This window comes from Lissotriton vulgaris, chromosome 11 (assembly GCF_964263255.1).
Source record: "Lissotriton vulgaris chromosome 11, aLisVul1.2, whole genome shotgun sequence".
NCBI classification, from domain to species: Eukaryota; Metazoa; Chordata; class Amphibia; order Caudata; family Salamandridae; genus Lissotriton; species Lissotriton vulgaris.
In genome coordinates this window covers 901,051,529-901,066,766 of record NC_141699.1, presented here as the reverse complement: position 1 = coordinate 901,066,766, position 15,238 = coordinate 901,051,529, and the positions used below count along the sequence as shown (strand labels likewise).

Genomic DNA, 15,238 nt, shown 5'->3' with positions numbered 1-15,238 from the left:
GCTCCCAAACATAACATCAGGTCAAGTACCTCTCACTGGCGCGCGGGTGCTTCTTCCACGAGCTCGTCAGCTCAATGACTCACAGGAGTGCTTTTAAAAGGAACAGGGGTGGGAGCACATCGCTTTACCCCCTAGCAAGGTTCGCCCCTGGCATTATGGTAAATGCAGTCCCATGTTGCTTGCTTTGCTAAAATATTTACGAATGTTTCGCCAGAGTTGGCACAGATAGTGCTGATCTCTAGACACGTGTTTCTGGTTCTGTAACCATCATCAGTAGAGATTTCAGGCTTCAAATTTGGGGTTTTCTAAGAAGGCATATGGAGGCAAGTGCATACGCAGGATCATGCAGTGGAATTGGGTGGAACATGGGACCAGATTAGGACGTGGGGTAAGGAACGCAAGCCCGTTGACAAGCCGAAGGCAGATTTATTATCCTTGCCGTGTCGCATTATCACTTATATGCATTCCCTTATCCCGCTGAGATGAGTGGATTGGGACAAGTTGACTGTATGTCATCAGAAGAAGGACGAAAGTGTGTCTGATTTCTTTACTAGGTTTGAAGGGGTGTTTCTAGACTTTAGTGGTCAGGATCTGTCGTTGGAGGGAGGTGTTCGGTTGTTTGTCAGCAGGTTTGGTAATAACTTACTCCCTGAGATTGCAACCAGGCTGCAGGCCTCGAAAAGTACATGGAACAGCCTTTCCCCATCAGTAATATATTGAGTATGGCACAGTATTATGAACATAGGGAGAATGAGGAGAAAGAGAAAGTGGATAAAAAGTTGAATGGAAATGAAGACGAGGGTGCTGATGCAGCAAGTAGCCAGGGGTAATGGAAGAGGCAGAGGTTTGGGTTCGGTGCAGCAGCTACCCCGGTCTAATGGGGTGGTGCTTCGAGTGCGCCCATTGGTCCTAACCAATGTACGTATTGTAAGCAGAAGGGACATTGGTAGAATGAGTGTCCGGAGTTGTTGCAGAAAAGTGAGGCCCGGGTGGTCGAGGTTTTAGAGGATGCGGAAGAGGAGGAGGAGGCCGAGGTGAGATGCAGTCAGAGAATACATCACACATTCGACAGAGCGGATACTATTTTGACAACCCCCAAGGCCGACAGTACTACCACAATGACTATGACATGGATAAAGTGACCAATAGATACGACAGCCAGGGACAGTGTGAAGGACCAGTTCCGGTGCCTGTAGATCAGCGCACAGCAGATTTTCAGGGTACAACCAAGAAATGTTTAGTTGATACAGGGGCTATGAATATCTCTGTTTCCCATTCACTGGTTCCGGGGGCAGCCCCGTCTGGCCAAAATAATGTATCTGTAGGCTTTTCAGGCATGCTGGTTTTGTTAGCCCCATTTCCAAACCTCTTGTTTTGACTATTGACCTCTTCACAGTTGATTCATCATTTTGGATTTGTTAAAAAGGTTACATGTGACAATATTTTATTCTCCAGATGGTGTATACATGACTATTGGACCACAGGTGGACCGTGCAAAGCAATTCTTCGTAAAAGATGCACCCCTCCCCGTGGAGTTCAAGAACGTGCCACGCACATTGTGGGCTGCAGGAGACACAGATGTGGGGTTGCTCCAGATCCCACCGGTCTCCATCCAGATAAAGGAAAACACCAAATTGCCAAGCATTCCCCAGTACAAGATCTTGCAGGCAGGAGAAAAGGCGTTATTACAAATAATACAGGATTTGATCGTGTCTGATGTGGTTGAGGAGACAGAAAGTGTGTAATAGCCCTATTCTTCCTATTCTTAAGAAGGCACCTCTGGATTCTCCTGATTTTCAATCTGATATTTATCGTTGTGTGATAGATGTAAAAGAGGTTAACAAGATAGTAATTCCCCAGTATCCTATAGTTCCAGATATTACCACGATCTTGACAATGATTCCCCCATCAGCAAAATTCTTTTCTGTCATTATCTTGAAGAATGCTCTCTTCAGCATACCAATCCATACAGATAGCAGATATCTGTTTGGATTTGCAATAGCCGGGAGGAGCTTTAGATTCTGCTGTGCTCCACAACGCTATACAGAAAGTCCTAGTATCTATAGCCAAGCTTTGAAAGCTCAATTGGATTCTTTGGAGCTTCCCCCTTGTAATGTGCTGTTGCACAACTTTGACGACCTCCTTGTGGCTTCGGACACTGAGGATGGTTGCAAAGAAGCCACAGTTAAATTAGTGTTGCATTTGGACACAAGGTGTCACTTACTAAATTTCAATATTGTCGACAGGAGGTCACCTATTTACGTAACCTACTGTCGAAGGAGGGTCACAGACTAAAACCTGAACACATAGCTTCTATTACTGATATGCCTGCTCCTAAGACCCAACGAGAGGTTCGCACTTTCATTGGTATAACTTCGTATTGTCATTACTGGATCCCTAATTATTCCTTGCTAACAAAACCCCTCCTTTACCAGACATCCAAAGATGTTCATGAACCCCTGCCGTGGTCATCTGCATGCCAGCAAGCTTTTGAGCAATTAAAGGTTGCGCTTTGCTGCGCTCCTGTGCTTAGTACTGCTGATTACCAGAAGCCCTTCTGTTCTCTAGGTACACTAGGCAGATGGTTGCGCACTCTCTGTTCTAACACAGGGTTTCGGTGGTCAGCAGAGAGACTGCGCTTACTTCTCTGCTATTCTTGATATTGTCGCCAGAGCTCTCCCAAGCTGCCTAGGAGCTGCCGCGGCGGTTGCAGTTTCTATTAGACAATTGGTAGTGCTTTTCCATGACCTCACAGTAATGGTGCCCCATGCTGTGGATACACTTTTGAATAAGACAAAAACACAGCATCTTACTAGTGCACGTTTGACTGGATATGAGTTGACCTTGTTTGCTCCGCACATTACCATCAAATGATGTGCTACTCTGAACCCAGCCACATTACTACCCTTCCCTTTGGAAGAAAAGGACAATGATGTCCATGATTGTTTATTTCGGACTGAGGAAGAAACGAAAGGACGGGTAGACCTGACTGCTGATCCCTTACCTGACCCCCAAGGGGAACTATATGTTGATGGCTCTTGTTTCAAATTACCAGATGGCACTACCACTGCAGCATATGCAATAACAACGTTGTACACCATAGTTGAGACATCTTGCATCCCATATCAATCGGCCCAAGCTGCAGAGTTGGTGGCCTTTCTCCAGGCTTGTAAGTTGAGTGAGGGACTGACTGTCAATGTCTATACCGACAGCCAGTACGCCCTCGGGATGGCCCATAATTTTGGTCCCCTCTGGACGGAGAGAGGGTTCTTGACTTTGCATGGATTGCGAATACAGAATGGCCCATTGATACATAGATTGCTGTCCGCATTGACACTACCCGATAAGTTGGCAATAATTAAATGTAGCGCTCGTTATCATTTTCTCTCCTGTTCAAGGCTGCTTCTCGACTTACTAATGAATGGGCCATTATGCCCTCAAATATCTATCTGAGTGTGTAGTTCTGCTCCCACGTTAGGAGACGTTGAGACTCAGCACAGTAACTTTAAGTTACAGATAGCATGTACCCATCTGGCAGGTGGTAGCTCATCCTTCTGTGCCTTCTTTGTTAATGTTCGGCCCAGGTCGGTAACTTTCCACTGTGAGCATGGTTGGAGGTTCTTCGGAAGAATCATATTGTGTTACATACTGTTGGGGGTCGGTTCCTCGGCAGACATATTAAGGTGCAAGTCAGATTGGTCTCCTCTCCAGAGTATTGCTAATAAAAGCTTGTTTGTATTCTCTACTGTCTGAACAACTCTTCATTACTTGGGAAGGCATAGCAGGGGGTTGTAAGTCAACTGGGTGGCCCCTAAGGGCTACTTCCTTCAGCACAAAGCCCTGCTGTCACCCAACCAACACATGCATTCAGAGACAATCAGTCATCAATCTGTAAACCCATCTTATTTGACAATTACATCTTCCAACCCTGCATGTCCCTTTCTCACAAAAATGTGTTTCCAGACTGGTTAAAAAGGATCTGCCTCAAATCATTAGCATCTTCATATGGGATTTTCAGATCACCCCCTTGTTCCCCTCAAAATCTTTTGTTCAAATGCTCCCTCTACATGCCCATTAAGAAAAAATTACTCTAAATTAATGCTCCTACCAAACAAAACTCATAAAGTTCTAGCTAACCTCAAACTAACATAATGAGGATGTGAACTTGAGGAGGAAAACCTAAAAGCACACAAAACAAGTTGGACAAAAATCTCCTGGAAGGGCTTTGACTATATTTAGAACCTCCTAGTTGGTTACCTCCCTGTGGGACTCACCCTGTTTACATGCAGTCCAAGATTAAGAACTTTACATCTCTACCTGATTTAGTCAGGTCCCATTTTCTCCCGAGGTTGGGACCACAGGAGCATTGACTCACCTGGGGTTCCCCCCATGCTGGCTGTCGGGGGTTTCTGCTAAGACTCCCCCCTCCATATCAATAAACGAGCTCATGAACCTCCCTGGGTACAGTTGTTGATGTTTTTTTCCCTTTTGTTCTTTTCTTTTTCTTTCTTTCTTTTGCTATTTGCATGCAACCCTATTTACCCGCCTGGATCTTAGTCATTCAACCAACCAAAGCATTCAACTATTCCAGGGATTTAAAAAAGGGGTTTGTGCTTGCATTACATATTAGATAATGAGGTAATGGGGTTATGCAAGGAAATAGTGCAAAATACTCTTTTCTGAGTTGATTTCCAGGAGCCGTTCATAATGTACTGTGAAACTGTGTCTCTATTCTAGCTATCTAAAGACTCGGACGTGCACCAGTAGAGAAAGTCTGAACGCACTATGCTTCTTGTTTTTATGCACTGTTTGTAATCTGTGAAATAACTTTCAATAAACAGATTTGATTTTAAAAAATCTCCTGGGAAGATATAGACAAAGACCAACCATCATCTGACGCAGAAAACAATCTTTATCAAGGATAAACAAATAGCCACATGAAGTTCCTCCACTCTATTTATCCTGATAGGCCATAGGCATCATAAATATGAAGGTATCAAAATGTATATCAGTTTCTAACCAATGGCCTCCAGGCAAAGATTACTCCAATTTATTTCCCCTCTGTTGCTACTAGCTGGACCGGGGCTCAAAAAAGTGCACGTTAAACCTCTATTTAAGACATAAAACACAGACTCAGATCTGCTCCTCAGCTACAGGCCAATGACAAGCCTTCACTTCCTTACAAAAGACAGAAATGATATGTAGCCAGCTACTCAGAGTACTAGGAATGTAATACAAATCTACTAAGCAATTTCCAATCTATTTTTCATTTTGGTTATGGTATTTAAACTTTAACCTCTTAACCTCAGAATGCTGGATGGTGTTCTACATTTCTTTTAATACTGGAAATCTCTCTTCCTGATTATTCTCAAATTCTTGCCAGCCCTTGGTGTCAATGGTCACAATATTCTCTGTAATTCCTAAGAATGAGAATTGGTGCTTAAGGAACAGTGGTGAATGGTTTATATCTTGTCTTTCTGGTAGAACTTAAGTCATCAAAATAGGAAATTAATTTTACATTCCTGCCAAAGTACTATGTGGAATACAGCGGGCTCCATGTTTCCTCCTGCTTTTCAATGCCTATGTGGAAGCACAAAGTGAACTTCTAACAAAGCATGTTATTTGTTTTCTACAAGACAAAAAGGGGGTGCAATAATTATATGTAAAGGATACCTTAGGTCAGTTAGATTCATGTATCAGCAGCTAAAAAAGCTCAATACGGAATGCTGCATTTAGTGCAGTTGCACTCAGATCTTCTTCACCTTTTTTACTGTTCTGGGACCACGGGCCTTGGCAACTGCCATTTCACATTCATAGGTCTGTTGGAGTATGGCCCAGATTTCAGGTACTCTAGGCGGAAAGGTGGATCATAATCCCCACTATGGCTCCTGAGAAGGCACTATTGAGGGGAATGTGATCAGCCCGACTGCCCGGTGGGCTCCTACAGCATATGGATGATTCTTTCTACAAATTAAAACTGAATGCTCCAACAGCTTCAGGTGCATTACATCTTTCATAAACCAAATTCAGAACTGGATGACAAACATGAAACTAAAAACAAACCTCAAGAAGACTTAACTTTTCCTACTCTCCCAAAAGAAAGGATTGGAACGTAGAGTCAAACAGTCAAATCGCCTCAAGGAAATGAGCCTCAGGGCTAAAGTGCTAACCTCAGCAAAATACCATGATGTCAGAATTGCCAAGATACTCTACCTTGATATCCATGTTCAACAAGAATATCAGATTCCATCTATGATGTTTGAGGAACTATGAGCTTTTCCTCCTAAAATAGCATTTTAAACTACCCAATTATAATCCTAGTTATTTTACATGTAGTTAATGTACTATTGAAAGGCTTGCCCAAATCTCACCTGGTTCCTCTCAAAGCAAGCTTCCATTAGACAGCCTGCCTGATTCCTAATACAAATGAATTTCAGTACACCACACCAGTCTTTACAGTACTAGGTTAGCTTCCAGTTGCACCACCTCTGGGTGTATACATTTGCAAGCATTACCTATCAGGCATGTCACATCTAAAACCTGAATACTTATCACAAATGCTTCAGGTTTTTGGCAGAAACCGAACATAAAGAAGCCAAGCTTGTCTCAAACTAGACTTTTACCCCCACATGCATCAATCTAGGATTTTGCATTTCTTAAATAGCGAAAATTAAGGAATCGCTATTTAGGAAATGCAAAATGCTATGCATCATTTTTTTCGGTATTTCTTTGTGATTTGGTAAAAATCGCATTTTTTACCGAATCCCAAAGAAATACCGAATTCTTAAGTTAATTTTCGCAATTTCCATTGATTCCTATGGGCCAAAAGGCCCATAGGAGTCAATGCAAATTGCGAGTGGCACTTAGAAAATTTCATGGGTGCAGGGGGGGGTCCAAAGGACCCCCCCATGCACCCCTGAAATGTATTTTTCGCATCATGTTGCACACACACATGTCCTAAGGACATGTGTGTCCGTAACATGAATGTTGAAAAAAAAACATTTAAAGCATTTTAAACACTTTTTCCAAATTTACCGAGTGGTTCAACCACTCGGTAAATTTGGAACCCTAAGTGCGAATTTTCACTTGTCAAAGTGATGATGCATTGCTTTTAAGAAGTCGCACATCTGCGACTTCTTAAAAGCACCCGCAATTTTAGAACTCGCAACAATGTTGCAAATTCTAAAATTGCTTCATGCATCCCAAAAAGCACTTTTGCATTCGCAAACGGCCGATTTTAAGGAATCGCACCGTTTGCGAATGAAAAAGTGCTTGATGCATGTGGGGGATAGACTTCCCGAGATTTTGAAAGTCCTCTACACTGAGTCATAATCTGACAATGTGGCAAGGATTTTGAATAATCTTGCAGAACACAATAAACATACCACAGCAACCACGTCCTAAAAGAATTTATGTAATCTGTATGCATCTATCACATCTGGTCGCTTTGAACCTGTACTACAAAGATCTCACTATGTCCTTGGGGATCTCAGTTCTTGTCTATTTTACCTGTATTTGCTTCTTAGTTGGCAGACTATCCTATTCTGGAAAGTGTTTTTTTTCCTTCATCAGGATGTTGATGCACTATATGAATACATAAATATGCAAATAAAGAATAATTATTTAGCTGATTGATTGATTAATGAGTAATCCCCTATTCTGATGAAACAGGAGCAGTTATTGTCACTTTGGATAGTTCATGCATGTGCGTAATATAGATGTTAATATACCTGGCTGCTGGATTGTATGAGCTATGTATTGAAAGTGTATTCCTTTAGTCGTGCATTGAGTGACTGTGGGTATGGTTACTCTAGAAGCTGGATAGAAGCTGGTGTCCTAGTGTTGGTCTAAGATGACCTCTGGTGTTTCAGTGCCCTCCTTCAGGCACGAGAGTCAGTAGAGGAGTTATGCAGCCATGTGATGCAGTCAATGGGATATTTGAAGCAGATTCAGGTGTTTCAGTATTCAGTCAAAAGATGGTATTTTATCTGTTTATGAGCAGTTGGTTCAGTAATTTTTCCTGTGAATAGTGTTAACTGATATCAGCCTATTGGTGGATCGAACTTAGTGTCTTCAGGACAGAACATTCACCTTCTTAGTGTGCAGATGGACCGCAGAAATTCCATTTATTGAAGAGCTTCTTAGGAGAAGCACTGATTAATCCAGTAGTCCAAACTTTATTTTCTTTCACAGCTGTAAAAAAATATATATGCCTTAAGCCACCAGGAGGGAAAAGGGAGCCCACTACTGGAACTTTGATGGAACACTCTCTTGGTTTGATGCCACCACAGTATCTTTCAAAAAATCTTTCAAAACATTTGCTGTCAAATAGAAATTTAATAATGATGAGACCATCTCCTTTTTTCTGAAAAAAAGCAGACCCATATGGAATATTAAGATTGTCTTTAGGGCTGTCTCGTCCATAAATTTGCATGAAAACACCATCCTTTCTTTGATGCTGAATTATTTAGGGAGTCTTCTGCTATCCCTGTACTGTGCTTTGCAAATGTTTTAGCATTAAATACATCAATTAAATAAATGTCTGACTGGAACATATAGTGTTCTGAATCAGCCGGGCCACTGCATGTAAGAGAGGTGGGACCGGCTGGGGAGATTACGAGAGACAACCATGAGGGAAAAATGATTATTTCTTAAATGTTCCGTTGTGGCCGTCTCTCGATAATGCCCCCCCCCCACCAGCCGGCCCCACCACTCTTACCTGCTACAGCTGCTCCTGTTCCTAATGCTGTAAACTCACACTTAAATGTCATAATCTCCAGCATAGGAGTGCTTACTGTATGGTGGTATTGAGAAGAGTGAATTACTTGAATTACCATTAAGCAGGTACCTATTTTGATGTAGGTTGTCATTGTTGGATGTTGGTGAAATTGCAATGTTATTGCTGTAAAATTTGTTTTGGTGTTGCAAATGCCTGGATTCAAAAACAACTAAACAAATGCCATTACTGTAACTACTAATTATCAAGACCCTTTGATTGCCAAACACAAAGAATTAAACTAGGTGTGAGTTTTTGACAGTCTGTCAGTCTGACTTTTTATTTTTCATGCAATATTTTCAAAGTTTTTTTGTTGGTTATGATTCACCAAAATACACAGATTGAAAGGAACAAACAGTACAACAATTCATAAAAATGACATTTTCATAAAATACACAAGAATAGAAAAAGCATTCGAACGTAGTTGATCAACATTTGCACTCCAAACTCACACTCTCATACAAACCATGCATACACAAAACACTATTTACAATTGAATGTCACAAAAAACAGTTTTTGACCGTTTTTTCTACACCTTAAGAACATAATTTGAAGAAAACTATCATTTATGGCAAAAATTGCTAATTGAAAAAAAACAACTTTCTTTGGTGTATTCCAACTGTTTTTTTGTGACATTCAATTGTAAATAGTGTTTTGTGTATGTATGGTTTGTATGAGAGTGTGAGATTGGAGTGCAAATGTTGATCAACTACGTTCGAATGCTTTTAAACATTTAAACAGAATGTATAAAAGAATAAGACTTGTGAAATTCATTGTATCCAAATATCTCAAAGCTTAAAATTATCATAAATATTATCAATAGAATTCAGACAATGTTCATTATTGGTTTCCATTTTTCAGGGTTAATTCAGGATTTGGCTAGGTTTTGAGCAAACAGAGCAACGGAGCTGTGCTCAAGATGTCAGAAACATAGCCTAACCCCAATTCCTGATGTATACCAAAAATTGGGGTAGATTGTGGTACAGACAGGAGACTTTGTAAAAGTCTATTTTCGGCTTAAAATAGTATTTAAAACAATCTGTTTAAGAATTCAAGGTCACTAGGGACAGATCCTCTGCAGAATAGAGTTTGCTTTATGAGGGGGCCTCCTGAAAGCCTGAGCCTGGGCCAGAGCCCACTGTGTCCACGCCCTAAAATGTCTCTAAAAATGATTTCAAAATAGTTCTCACATGTGATATTTGTCATAGGCTGTTTTGACTACTGTAATATAGTGTGTTCTGGAATTACAGCCTTACAACATGTTTAATGCACTTACGGATGAATTCATGTTTAACCTAGAAGCACTAACAGGTAGATTCATCAAAGAACCGTTTCGCGAGTCTTTAATAGCGATTCATAAGGAATAGCTATTACAGACTCGCAAAACGGGATTCATGTAGGAATCGCAAAATAAATTGCGATTCCTACACATTCCTTATTTGCGATTAGCAAATTGCTAATCGCAAACATGGAATAACTCCCCATAGGAATGAATGGGGAGTATTCCTTATTTGCGATTAGCAATTAGCTAATCGCAAATAAGATAGCGGTTTCAAGGGAGCCAGGGGTGTCCAAAGGACACCCTGTAGCACCCCTGCAATGCAAATTTACACAGGTTTTGCGCACACACATGTCCAAAGGACATGTGTGTGTGTAACATGCAAAAGAGAAAAATGCATTAAAGTGCTTTTTTCTATTTTTTCGCTATTTACCACGAAGTCAGACTTCGTGGTAAATAGCGACCAAATATTGCGAATTCGCAATTTAAAATTGGTTCATGAATTGCATTTAAGGAATCTCTAATAGAGATTCCTTAAATCCAATTCCTCGCAAATAGCGATTTTTGCATTTGGGATGATGAATCCCAAATGCAAAAATCGCACTCGCAAAGGGCCAGATTCTCAGAATCTGGCCCTTTGCGAGCGCAATTCAGCTTGATGAATCGGGCTGTAAGGTCCTAATTTTGAGTTTGACAGATGGGATACTCTGTCACAAATGGATGGCTATCTCATCCGCCTTATTATACATCCATTATAATCTATGGCACTTGTAAGAAGGCAGACATGGTATCCAGCAAGTTTTCACAGAGTAACCCATTTACCAAACACATTCTTGATCAAATCCTGAGCATTATGCACAAAACATTCTGAGTGCCCTAGTTACCACTAGCACAATTTTGTACTTGGACATGGTTCCTTTCTACAAAATGTATGGTTGAGGTTATACTAGCTTAGTTTGCCTGTCTATGTTTGGATTGAATTGAAGTTGTATTAGAAGATAGGTGGAAAGTACCCTGTGCTGGTTCAGATGGTGGTGCTACCCTGAGTCATTGTGGTAGCATTATCTCATTTAGGCGGGATCTTGAGACCTGTGACTATTTGGGTAAACTGTGTGAGTGTATGATTTAGTACCTATGATTGAAAGAGCTTAGGTTATATAAAAATGAGGATGGGGATTAGTAACTAGCACATGTGTGAGATGTCTTTTGTTAGTTAGGGTTTTGTGATCAGTGATGTGAACTTTGTGCGTCACTGCCTATCAAGACTTTTGGCATTTTGTTGTTCTCTACACATCTGCATTATTAATATGCATTATGTTTGAGTGTAGTAAGCAGGGGCGGAGAGGCCTATGCTGCAATTAGAGGGAAGTGGGAAACAGCGAAGATGATGATAAATTTACTTTTGTGTTTGGTCATTTTGTACTGGCAAAACGTGGGGCTATTTTCAAGTAACTTATTGTCAGTTTGGTTGCATGCTCGACAAGCAGAGCGCTTTTTCAAGAATACACTTCTGTTATGAAATCATGATGGAACCTGTAATGCCAGATAAGCCAGACATATTTATAAGTGAATATTCACTATACCTACACCTTATTTTCAGGTTTTCCCTACATCATTGCTAGACTTTTCTGAAGTTAATCCAATCACAGTACAAACATACATAACTAGAATACCTGTATGATGTAACAAATGTTACATCAACTTAATTTCCTGTTCTCTAGCACCATGTAAAATGTGTTATATGCTTTGCGCAGGGGTTATATGGGAAAGGTTCAATCTGTACTAATGGAGAACAGAATAGAAAAGAAAAATATCAGTGTATTTTCCTATTTGTGTTAAACTTGCACTCTTTGTCATACCCACAGGTTCCGCTGTATTGTATATCCATTCAAACCGAAGCTGACGCTGTTGAAGGCAATCAACACAATCGCCATCATATGGGTTCTTGCATTTGCGATCATGTGCCCATCTGCCGTCATGCTTACAGTGGGCAGGGTGGAAGGCCACTACATGGTAGCCAATGCTGATGACAACCAGACATATCCCCTATATTCCTGCTATGAAGCCTGGCCTGACATTGAGATGAGGAAAGTCTACACCACAGTACTCTTTGCACACATCTATGTGGCTCCCCTAACACTGATCATTGTCATGTATGGAAAAATTGGACTCAAACTCTGCAAGTCATCAGGCCCATTGAGTGAGCATATCGGAGATAGCCAAGAAAGGTGCACTGCTGTCTCCAAGAAGAAGATCAAGGTCATTAAGATGTTGATAATTGTGGCTCTTCTCTTCATGCTCTCATGGTTGCCCCTATGGACTTTAATGCTTCTCACTGAATATGCCAATCTAGGTGATGAAGAGATAAACCTATTGACTGGGTATATATTCCCATTTGCCCACTGGTTGGCATTCTCCAACAGCAGTGTCAACCCCATCATATATGGATACTTCAATGAAAACTTCAAACGTGGCTTCCAGGCTGCTTTCAATTTGCAACTGTGCTCAGATGAGATGAGCCACCACAAGACATACTGTGAGAGGACACCTGGGAATGTCAGCTTTGGTACACGCAACAAGGTCTTCACTGATGGGGAGTCGTCGGACTCCATGTGCATGAAGAACTTGCCTAGGAACATTCAAAAGCCAGTACAAAATGGACAAGCCCTAAAGCAAGGACTCCACCTTGAGGACATTGAAAAAATAACCCCTCTTAACGGTGTATGCAAAGCATGGGATGCATGAATACAGTACTGAGACGAATTAACATTGCACTTGAATTTCTAAGGAATACCATATGTCATCCTGGCAAGGGGTGTGTGGGCTTTTGTGGGTATTGACCCATTTCTTACATTGACAGACAACCATGGACTTCGTGGGATGCAGGGTTAACTTATGAGCTAAACTATTCTTATGTCTATAGGTAACATTTAAGGTTTCCTCCTAGAACTCAAACAAGGGCTGAAAAACGACTTGGAGAATTTATGTAGAAGACTGACATTGAGGGAGGGTTGTGTGAACCAGCACACATACATTCCTTTCATACTGAATGTGTAGAGAGCTATACAGTTTAAGGAAGTCAATTTTGGGGATGGAGATGGCTGTTGATTCATATCACTTGCATGCATATGATACACAAAACACCCGATAAGTTCTGGTTGATTCCAATTCATCAGTCTGCTTTCATTTTTGTGATTTGTCAAAGATTTGAGTACAACAATGCTTATCGAAATGCATCACAACAACACAATGCTTTCCTGTGTGCCATGTTTCCCAGCAACTATTAAAACTATTCCTTTATGGACAGCCATCTAGGCATAGAATAATGATGTTTAATTGGTAGAATATGTCCTCTGATATATGTGCCAAATTTGTGGAGAACAATAGAAATGCATTGCGCAATCATTTGGTTTTAAAGTTTGCACATCGATAATCTTTATATTTTCTAATGCAGAACTCGCAAATATTAAAATGAATGTATGTATGATTTCACATAACTCACAATGCATTAATGTTATCTTCTTCAGTTTGGGTTTCTGAACAGAGGTATAAGAAGCAATTTGCAAATCAAACTACAACCCCATTGGAAGTCAAATTGAATACCTTATAGTAGGCCCAGACTTCGCATTTTTTTTGACTGACGTACCACAAAATATAAATATTCATGCAAGATGTCAACTATATTTGGACTGCAGATAAACCTTCACAGAACATCTCTTATGCATAGGAGTGAGAGGTATTTCTCTAGAAGTGTGAAATCTTGTGTTTTGAACCTAACCAGGCATACCATAAAAGAAAAACTATTGACCCTCAACATTCTCAAAAGTTCACTGTTAGCTATTCTTGATTCATAGAATGCAACCTTGGGAATCCCAAGTGTAGGTGTTATTGTGGGCCAGTTGTCCAACCTTTAATTCCTCATCATTGTCACAAAAAACTCAATCTATGATATTTCTGAATTAACATTCCACCACTCATGGTGGAGGAGGTAAAACCAGAAACTGGAGTGGAAAGTGGCAATACATGTGAAATTAGAGAGCAGTAATACAGGCTAATTTGATCACAACAGGGTCAGGTTTGAACAGAATAGAGTTAGCTATGGATGTTGGTGGCGGAGAGCACACAAGTAATAAACAGGAAATGGCACCCAGAACAAAGCTATAAATAGAGAATGAAGGATCACTGTGGCTAAAATTGGGACTGAGAGTTCTGGTTAGAAGTGTCATCTCAAGCATTTTGGGGACCCCAGACAAGATATATTAATGGAATTGTACGGAAGTATTACCTATTCACTGCTAATTCAAGCCAGCATGATGCCAAACAATGCTAAATTATGTGTTCAGCTTTTAACAGGTTCACACAAAATCAATTTAAATATCTATTGACCGGACCCCGAAAATCCTTAAGATGATACTGGGTAAAGATCCAGTCAGAGATAGATGTAGGCAGAGAGGGAGGCAGGCTTAGATAGAGAATTAGACTAGGCTGAGGTGTAATAGAGAGAAGGTTCACTTTCCATGGGATCCCCTTGGTAGGTGGGGACCTGGTCAATTGCTTATTTTGCCCATGCCTTTTAAAACATCTCTGATTGAAACATATGTGTGAGGAGCTTGGAGCCAGTACTTGGAAGCCCAAATGGAATATTCCCTTTGAAGGCATTGGGTTGTAAGGAGGACACAGTCTATTCAACTCAGTTAGACTTATGTTGCCTAAACTGCCCTTCTAGTTCAAGATGCTTTGGATTGGCGGTAGGTGGAGTGGTGGTGGTGATGGTGTGGGGGGGTTGGGAAGATCTGGTAGTTATACTGGTGCAATACCCAGTATGGGTGAGAACAGTCACCTAGTAATCAAGAACATGGTGTGGATTGAAATGCTGTTGTTGCAAATAAGTTTTATCTGGTAACTCACAAAACATTACAAAATAATGTTGTGGAGGTATTATAAATTACAGAAAAATCTCAGCACCTGATGGTAGCTCTATTTCTGTTATGTTGGCCATCATCATATTAATATGGGATACATCTGCAGAGTTCAACTTGATTGGGATTTGTGTTTATGTCTATATTTTTGTCCTGAAATTTGGTCTTTCTGCAAGCTTCAACCCAGTCCTTATTTTATAAATGAATAAATGTTGGGCCCAAAGTTTTGGACAGAAGCCCCCAGGGAGCACTATCTGAGGTCAG

General features: G+C 40.7%; 1 protein-coding gene across 1 annotated transcript in view; it reads left to right on the top strand.

The window, feature by feature from the left end:
* Positions 1 to 13,079, top strand: part of LOC147683663 (neuropeptide FF receptor 1-like) — a 515,293-nt gene extending 502,214 nt beyond the window's left edge. The window contains exon 3 of the mRNA XM_086944885.1: positions 11,921 to 13,079. Within this exon, the coding sequence (XP_086801011.1) occupies positions 11,921 to 12,800 (880 nt within the window). The 3' untranslated portion in view covers positions 12,801 to 13,079. The remainder of the gene's footprint in view (positions 1 to 11,920) is intronic.
* Positions 13,080 to 15,238: the final 2,159 nt, after the last annotated feature.